General features: G+C 43.7%; 1 protein-coding gene across 2 annotated transcripts in view; it reads right to left on the bottom strand.

Annotated features, from left to right (window-relative positions):
- sorcs1 (sortilin-related VPS10 domain containing receptor 1) overlaps positions 1 to 10,000 on the bottom strand; it is a 161,066-nt gene that overhangs the window by 23,962 nt on the left and 127,104 nt on the right. For both annotated transcript variants that reach the window (XM_076289957.1, XM_076289958.1), the window contains exons 13-15: positions 8,281 to 8,372; positions 6,708 to 6,815; positions 4,197 to 4,314 (exon numbers count right to left, since the gene is read on the bottom strand). In XM_076289957.1, coding sequence (XP_076146072.1) covers positions 4,197 to 4,314; positions 6,708 to 6,815; positions 8,281 to 8,372 — 318 coding nt within the window. The remainder of the gene's footprint in view (positions 1 to 4,196; positions 4,315 to 6,707; positions 6,816 to 8,280; positions 8,373 to 10,000) is intronic.

The raw sequence follows: 10,000 nt of genomic DNA, 5'->3' as shown, positions 1-10,000 counted from the left end.
ACTAATTACTTACACCTGAGTATTTTTTTAAGGCTTAGATAGGCTACATACGGATGGACCTATAGCCTAATAAGATTTTGTATTTGTGTTTTGATTTTATTATGCTGGCAGCTAATCACACAATTTTAATGTAGTTTGAAAGGGACATGATTCAGGTATAGGCTACTAAGACAGGCCCCTCTTCTGTCTGATTCACCTCACGTTACCCAATGCATTATAGCCTGGTTTCTAACAGAAATGTTTGTGCCAACATGTAGAAACAATACTACAGCTTTTATTTGAATGGAGGTGCGATTCCTTTCTTTGATTATTGTCCGCGATTCACATTAACTGTAGGCTATCACCGCCAGCATTGTAAACATTCTTTCCTAAGTTGTGTGCCTTCGCCACATGACTGCATGGATGCGCGATTGAGTGCGCACCTATGTAACATGCAAGATGAAACAGCCATTACTAAGAGGCCTATAAACAGGTTAATTTCTGACATTACTACTAGAATATGAATGCATTATTTATGTTGTAAGACATGTGAAAGAAATTACTGACATGGGCATGCACAAATTCATAATTTAAATTAAAAGGGCTTTCACTTTAAGTTTCACTTTCGCTATCATTGCGAGAAAATAATAGGCTTCAGTATGGAAAATGCTTCAAAGTTCCCTTCGAGTCTGATCGAGTCCAAAATTGAATGGGGTTTCCTTAGCCTGTGTTACACCTTTTCAACAAGTTTTGTGAGAATTTTAGGCCTACTGGTAGCTTTTGCGATATTGTTAATAGGCCTACCGCACCGCAGTAAATGGAAGCTTTTGATAGCGCTCGCCACTAACGAAAAACGCAAAACCATCAGGACAAACCATTCAGGGGTGTACTCTCTCTTGAACCATCACTAGGTTACTCATATGCGTTACTTACGTTTGATGACATTTCAGACGATGGTGCTTGTTGGATTCCTGTAGTATAGCGTTTTCTTTATTTATTTATATGTCCGTATATTGGGGGGGACTTTTTGGTCATATCTGAATATTGTCTATGGTGACTACGGCCCTGGTGTGTGTGTGTGTGTGTGTGTGTGTGTGTGTGTGTGTGTGTGTGTTACAGAAAAAGATAATGTATAATAGATAATGTGTGTGTGTGTACTGTATGACAGAGAGACAGAAGATTTGTGCGTGTGTGTGTGCGCGCGCCTGTGTGTCAAATTAATGTGCCAAACTACCAGGGGCGCCACAGTGTGGCAAGCTATTCTACAACTTTGAAAACACGTTGATTATTTAAAGAATGGCATAGATGGTTTATGCAGAAGCAGCAAGTAATTCATTTTCAGTGATATCGGTTAAATAACAGTCATGAATGAGACGTTCAAAGCCTAGTGCTGCAGAATACAGAAAAGTGCACAGATTGAAAAACTTTTCTCCGGCATATGATGACTGAGCTCGTGTCTAGACGAGCTGTGCCCTCTTACCACAAGGCCAGCTCGATCCAAACACTCTCATCCATGGCTAAATGATACCCTCCGATCACAGCGCACCAAACTCAGAGCCGCGGAGAGGAAATGGCACAAATCCAAACTAACTGATGACCTCAAAAATTACCAGACACTCCTGACCTTCTTCTCAGCCAGCATCACTTCTGCTAAGACGGCTTTCTACAATGACAAAATCAACAGCGCTACAGACACTCGAAAACTTTTCTCAACCTTCAAATCGCTACTCAACCCTCAGCTGCCTCCTCCATCCAGCCTTACTGCTGATACCCTCGACTCATTTTTTACAAACAAAGTGGCGGCAATCAGCAGTCAATTCTGTACATGCCCACTCAACGCATCTGACTCAGATACCGCACTCCTACAACCTCTAGGGACTGCTAGATCATCCTTTTCAGCATTTACGCCTCTCTCCGAGAGTGAAGTATCTAGACTCCTGACATGCAGCCGTCCTACCACATGCTCGCTGGACCCTATACCTACGAGCCTACTTCAGTCCATCAGCCTGACCATCGCACCAGCTATCACACATGTGATCAATGCCTCGCTAACCTCCGGCACATTTCCAACAGCGTTCAAAATGGCCCAGGTAACACCGTTACTTAAGAAAGCTTCTCTCAACCCTTCTCAAGTCGAGAACTACCGCCCTGTCTCACTCCTGCCTTTCCTATCCAAAGGCATTGAACGAGCAGTCTCCAAACAGGTCTCTGACTTCCTTTCACAGAACAACCTTCTGGATCCAAATCAGTCTGGGTTCAAAAGCGGCCACTCTACCGAAACGGCTCTGCTGTCTGTAACAGAAGCCTTAAAAGAAGCCAGGGCGACCGCTCGGTCATCAGTACTCATTCTGCTTGACCTATCGGCTGCCTTTGCCACGGTTAATCACCGCATCCTTCTCTCTACTCGCTAACATGGGAATCTCCGGTTCTGCTCTCTCCTGGTTTGAATCCTACCTCACAGGACGCTTGTTTAACGTATCATGGCTTGGTCAGCTATCTGCACCTCACCATCTCACCACAGGGGTCCCCCAGGGCTCAGTGCTGGGCCCCCTTCTCTTTGCTATCTACACCACCTCCTTGGGATAGATTATCCGTTCGCATGGCTTCTCATACCACTGCTATGCAGACGACACACAGGTCTATCTGTCCTTTCCACCTGATGACCCCTTGGTTTCAGCACGGATCTCGGATTGCCTCTAAGACATAGCTACATGGATAAAGGCACACCACCTCCAGCTGAACCTCTCAAAGACTGAACTGCTGGTCCTCCCAGCTAAACCTACCATACACCACGACATCAACATCAAATTTGACTCCCTGTCTGTTTCACCTACCAGGACTGCAAGAAATCTAGGAGTTGTTCTCGACAACCAACTAAACTTCTCAGATCATGTTGCCTCAGTTGCCCGGTCATGTCGTTTCGTACTCTACAACATACGGAAAATCAGGACTTACTTGACTCAAGATGCTACCCAACTTCTGGTTCAGGCAATAGTCATCTCACGACTCGACTACTGCAACGTCCTCCTGACAGGTCTCCCAGCCTGCGCAGTGAAACTACTTCAGATGATCCAGAACGCGGCGGCGCGCCTGGTCTACAACCAACCCAAAAGGGCACATGTTACCCCGCTGCTCATCCAGCTACACTGGCTACCTATGGCGGCCCGCATCAAATTCAAGGCTCTAACGCTTGCCTACAAAGTAGTCTCCGGTTCTGCTCCCACCTACTTGAATGCCCTCATACAGACATATGCTACCTCCAGACCGCTGCGCTCCTCAGACGAACAACGTCTACCTCTACCACCAGTACGCTCAGGCCAATCCAAACTTTTCTCATCTGTTGTTCCTCGTTGGTGGAACACACTGCCAGTTCCTACAAGGGCAGGGACATCCCTCTCCATTTTCAAAAAACTCCTGAAGACCCAGCTCTTTAGAGAACATCTCCTCTCATAGCAACACTCACAACAAGTCTTGCTGATCCTAGCACTCACCAGCCGTCTTAAACTGACACGTAACTGTTAAAAACAGCACTCACTGATGCACTTATTCTTACTGTACTCTAATGTTTTTTAAATTGTCCTAAAATTGTTGAGAATTGCTCTAAAACTTAAACTGTTTACCATGTTGTTAGTCGCTTTGGCTAAAAAAGCTTCAGCCAAATGTAATGTAATGTAATGTAATGATGAGGGTGCTGATCTTCAGCCTGAATCACCAGGTTGCTAGCAGTGGAACGTCACACAGGGAGTGACAATGTAATAGCCTAAGGTAAAATCTTAATCTCACTATGTCACTTGTGAGCTTGTTTCCCTGAATAAGACGGTCCTATCGCGGGGGGATATGAAACAGTGACACCCGAAGTGAGTTCCTAATGTCACGTTTAAATGCACACCTAACAGACGGTATCATATTCAAGAGGTAGTCTGATTTCTGTATAATAGCCTGTAATAATATGTTACGTGAAAGCATTGCTTAATTGTAGGCTACCATTTTTTCCGTGAGGCCTGGTCGCAATTGTCCCGCAACATTTTTTTTATTTTTTCGTGCGGTCCAGTAGCGCTGGAAAGTAGCAAGGTTCAGCTCCCCCACACATTGAGACCAGCCCCGATCTACACGCTGCAGCCAGGGGCTTCTGGGAAGGCACACAGTCGAAAGTGACACACAGTCTATGAACATGGGGACAACATATTCCTATTTGGCCCAGGGTCTGAGACCTTCACCTGGTTCTGCAGGTGCCAGGTCTGGTAGTCTCCGTCAGTGCAGCGACGGTTAAAGATGGACCTGAAGTCGATCTTCACAAGCTGCCACTCAGAACGGTGGCTCACGTGACCAAAGATCCTGTGGAGGCACACACAAACACACACACACACACACACACACACACAGACACACACACACACACACACACATTCCATTAGCTATCTCCTCAGCTGTCAACTACATGTGAAAATGAATGGCTCCATTTATTTAATGTGGCATGAGGCATCTTTAATATTCATGGAACACCCTCAAGTTACAAAACCGTATTTATTTTATAATTGTATTAATTCATTTTATAAAACACTTTTTTTTAAATAGGAAACGTCACATGCTTCTGTCGGCATACATGCAAATGACCATCCATTTACTTTTCTTCTTCACTTCCCAATTGGAACAATCTGGGGCTTTCAGTGAATCGATTGCAAGTAAAACTGTTCTTAAAAGACTCAAAACGCTAATGCGTAAGGTGGCAGAAAGGTCATTTGTCTACCTGACTCCATTTTCTACCCATTTGGGCGCTCAGCCACTTCACACATACTAATCTGACTAGTATTGCTCAACACAACACCAAACTCTCCTTCCAAAAGGGGCTCGAACGGGGATTTGCAGATGAAACAGGCACTTAATTGATTTTGAGTCCTTGACAGTGCACAATTTATTCCCAAATTGGAAAAGAGGACCTTTTTTTTTGAACACTGACCTCTTTTAATTTATTTATTTATTTTTAAAAAACAACAACATTATTTCTGTGTGCACCCTATTTATCACTCTCAAATGCCCTACCCCCTCCCTCCCTCCCGACAGTCACTTCAGTTATCAACTCTCAGATAAATGAGGAGCTTGTTTTAATAAAACGACAGGCTTCAACACCAGCATCCATGAGCCATGAGCGGTACCCCTCCTCCAATGGGTATTGATTCACGATTATGGCTCGGTGCCTCTAAATGGCATTCGTTATATAATTAGCATTGTGTGTGTGTGTGTGTGTCTGTGTATGTGTGTGTGTGTTATATTGTTGTGACTGTTAGTTACAATGGAAGGATTGAAAGGAGATAAAACCCTGCAATTATCAAAAAAAAGAGAGTTTTCTATTACGACCATCACCGTTACTCGTGCTATTTCAAACCGATTTCCTAAACAAATCCGACGTTGTTTTTAGAATTGGCCTCCACATTTCCCTGGAAATCAATCACTGACTGAATCAATCACAGCGCTGGGTGGCTCAAAACTTTGGCTATAATTGAAATTACTATCATTGTTACTACGGTTGTTTTTCAATTGTTATTCAAAGCACCGCTGTGCTGGTTCAATTAGGGTATTTTTATATATTGTCCTCAAATTAATTTTGATGGGGCCTGGCCACTGAACAGCTGAGAAACAATCTTGTCATCGCCACTAGCTACTCTGGCTAAGGAGCAGAGGCGGACATCCCAGGTTGGTTCAGAAAGTAAAAGTCCTGCCAAGTATTCGATCCAACCATTTAGTAAACCAGCTCATCCTAATTACCAGCCAGGTAGATCAGATAATTAGTGATATCACCTGTGTTAAGTGCACAGGTAGAAAGAATATATGGCAGAACTTTTACTTTCTGGAACCGGTATGTCCGCCACTGCAAGGAGTGCTTCTGATTTAGGGTAGAACACTGTCTAGACAGTCGACTTTTAACTAGTGAGCTAGATAGTTTGAAACAAAACCTGTGCCTTTTTAAGACATTTCCAACCCTGTCTTGCAACAGTAACATGCTATCCTTATCTGTGCTCTCTATGACTTCGTGCTGGATATGTCTTATACAGCTCATCTCATATTCTTTCAGTTTGTGAGCTTCTGTCTGCTCCTCTCTCCCTCCCTCTTTATCTCTCTCTCTCTTTCACAATTTTCTCTTCTCTCTCCTTCCCTCTCTCTCTCTCTCCTTCCCTCCCTCTCTGTCTTTATCCCTCCGTTTCTCTCTTTCTCTCCCTCTCTGTCTCTGACAGTATCTCTTCTCTCTCATTCTCTCCTGTGTGTCTCTCTCTCTCTCTCTCTCTCTCTCTCTCTCGACAGTATTTTTGATCATTTTTCCCTCTGACTTTCCTGATAGGCACTGTTGCTGAGGCTCGGCTTCCTCACCATTGATCTTCCTTGATCAAACCACCGCTGCGGCTGGTTTTGATCTTGGAGTAGCCCTTGAGAGTGGACTATTTTATTTATGACAGAAAAATGGCACATAAGTAGGTCTGGACCGTTGTCTTTTGCATACACACACACACACACACACACACACACACACACACACACACACACACACACACACACACACACACAGACACACACACACGCACTTACACATATGCACACACACACACACACACACACACACACACAAACTCAGTCTCTAACTTTTTTTTGAGGGGGAAAGTTTTTCATGCATTTTTTTTTTTTTTAATTCTCTTCTTCAGTGTCAGTGTCGACCTTTTCTGGAATCTTCTACGTACGTCATGATCAAGGTCTCCTCTCCAGGCTCCCCCAGGACGCCGTCCACAAACAGAGGAGATGACGTGAAGCTGTACTTGTTCCACAGCCTGCCTTCATCAAAGCTGAGCCTGCAGGAGAGTAGAGACCCCCCCCCACGCCCACAGAAATGTAAACAGCTCAGAAATATGAGATGGGAATGGAAATCACTAAATTATTATGACAAATTACTCGCCGATGCGCTGACAAATACGTTATGCAGATTCAAATGCCTTTTTCTCAGAATATAAGATGCAAATCTTCAAAGATATCAGTAAAGCGCACAGTGGAGTGCAGAAGTGACAATTTGAGTAGTCTATATATTCAGTGTGGTCTATGTTCTAAAAAATATAAATTACACAGCTGTTTGTTTTGCATCAGTGGACCCGTACACTCATCTGTGCGAGGGGAAACTCTGCATAAATCTGTATACATAAACTGCCACCTTTCTGAACCTACAGTGACATTTTTTTCTTCTTTTTGATGCGCTGAATTATTCAAAGCCATTTGATGCGGGAGTTCTTTTTCTTTCTTTCTTTCTTTTTTTTTATTATAACATAAACATACTGACAGGGTACACCTTAGTAAGTGATGTCTAAGTGGCCCGCAACTCATTTCCCACGTGGGAGGAGTTGCAGGGGTGATCCGTCTTCCTCAAAGTGGAGGATGACTGGACCTGTTAGGATAAGTGGGCAACACAAGAGGCTAAGGGGAGAGCTGACATGGAGGTGTCAAGGGCTGTTTGCACTGATGGCCATCTTCCAGAGACACGCCGTCGAGAGGAGGAGAGGGGGTGAGGAGGAAGAGGAGGAGGAGAGGGGGTGAGGAGGAAGAGGAGGAGGAGAGGGGGTGAGGAGGAAGAGGAGGAGGAGAGGAAAACGCAAACACCACAATGTCCATTCAAATCAAGCTAACTTAACTGACCCCTACATCGGATGTCAGAACTGTTGTTTGGAAACTCAATTTGGAAACAGTCTGTGAGAGGTAACATTATTTTTTTTTTTTATGACTAAACATATGATTTAATAATCATTATTCATATTCTAATGTAATTAAAGGAAACGTATGTAGGATTTTGGCCAAAACTGGTACTACAATCACTTTCAAAATACTGTAGAGCTGTGTACACCGCAGATGTGGCAACTAAAGCAGAGCTGGCAACCCAGATGCCGAAACACTACTGACTTTGTGATTACTAGATAGGTGGAAGGTGGCGGATCAGGCTAAAACACAAATATGTAAACATCAACATCAGTTGAGGGCTGCAACTTCACTTTTTTAAATGACGATATCCTGGCCAGACTACTGTTGTCAGTGATATAAGTATTTGAAATTAGCATGATTTCCTAATGTCTAGTGACAAATCAGGGCCATTTTATGATTAATTGAATTACATTTCTTACATACGGTTCCTTTAAACTGAGTTTGCCAGAGCTTGTAGCCTCAGTGTGTGCAAGTGTTTTTTTTAAATATTTTTTATTGTACATTTTTTCCTCTGTATTTGTGCAAACGTATTTGGGCACTTTTTTGGCCAGCTGCCCATGTGATGGACCTCACCAGAGGTGCCTGATGGGAAGTGGAGTGTGTCGGATGGCCACCAGAGCTCCCCCTTGGTCCAGGTAGAGCACGCTGTACTCCTCGTCGAAAATCTGCACACAGACAAACACACGGAATATCCTATGAACAGCTGCTGTAGTCATACACAGCACAGCAAATTGTTGTGCAGCTTGTGATGGACATGCATGAATATTGCTAGCGCATATAGGTTATTATTTCATTATTTTCTGTTAAAACACGATTTTAGCATTTAGGCTGCATTGGGTTAAATGCACAGCACATCCTTTTAACAGATGCTGCAACCATACACAGTATTTTATCGGTATGCATGGTATACAACCATACATAGTACTTCATTAGTATGCATTCTGAGAGGTATTGCTTAAATGTTTATACTGTATGCATTTTATCTCACATATGCATTTTACCTCAGCTTAGATCATGGACAAGGTGTCCATGGATTGGTTGTCCTTTTCTGTCAGTTTTGAGGCTTTTTGCACAAAGGCGTATTTACATGACGCCAAACTGTTGTCATTTTGCATGCTGATAGATGTTGAAATGGCCACAACACTGCACAAAAACCTTTGATAATTATATGGTGCAACATGTGCTCAAGTTGTTTACTTTCACCGATTCCTTCTCTTATTGCTCTTCCGCTTGTGTTATGGTCTTAATAGTATGTCTCAGACGACATGGAAAATGTCATTTTGAAACATATGTCAAACCGCTAACCCCAGGTACGTCTTCTAATCCATCTGCTGATATACGATGCCACCATCAAAGACCTGCGAGCTTTAATGCCAACCAAGCTATGCCGGAAGGCTTTAATTTCCTCGTCATTTGCTAAATCGTATCTCACCGATTCTTCTGACGAGCAGATTGATGGACTGTGTTAGATGCCACAGGAGGCAAAGGGAATGAATCATTTAGTCCGTTTTAGGCCGTAGCAAACAAGCTTACACATGCCCATACCCAGCACATTCATTTGCAGGAATATAAGTCTAATTCTCTCTTTCATCCCCTCAGTGTAGTTCTTAGTTTTGATGGATCCTGAGGCCAAGTACTGTGTGTGCAATGGCCAAGTCCAAGTACAACTTGTGCTTTCTAGTTGACTGGTTAGGCTCCTCCCTGCTTCCCCCAGCTTCCTCAAAGCCGCCTCTCGTTTTGATTAGAGTTCAAACACATCATCCTAATCCTGACCCGAGCCCAATATGAGCTACGCCTCAAGACGGAGGTCTCGTAATTCTTTGTGACAATGCATCAAAATGGAGCAACACACACACACACACACAGGTGCACGCACGTGTGCACACACACACACACACACACAACATAACACCACCCACCCACCCACACACACACACACACACACACACACACACACACACACACACGCCTCCGCCCGAAAAGAGCTCCGCACTTGTGCACATCAATTTTGCTCTTAATTATTTTCTCTCTCCGTGTGTTTTATTTTAATTAGATACCAGGGCCCCCATAAATTTAAATCACGCCATCAAAATGTTTGAAGAGCCCACCCACGGGCATGGCAAGAGGCGACGAATCCAATTACTTTCAAGGGACTGTATCGTTTAATGAGCTACCTCTGAAATGGAGGATAGAGGGTGATTTATACACTGGGAGATGGATATCATCCATATTGAAATGACCCCTATGACTCCTCTCAATCGTCATCTCGCTTTCTTCTCTCCCCACATCCATC

The sequence above is a fragment of the Alosa pseudoharengus genome, unplaced genomic scaffold (genome assembly GCF_046254945.1).
Source record: "Alosa pseudoharengus isolate Yale_2024_CS ecotype anadromous, Long Island Sound unplaced genomic scaffold, YU_APseudo_1.1 YU_APseudo_1.1_scf_1, whole genome shotgun sequence".
Lineage (NCBI taxonomy): Eukaryota > Metazoa > Chordata > Actinopteri > Clupeiformes > Clupeidae > Alosa > Alosa pseudoharengus.
Note: the sequence above shows the minus strand (reverse complement) of the source record. Positions and strands in the feature narration are given on the sequence as shown.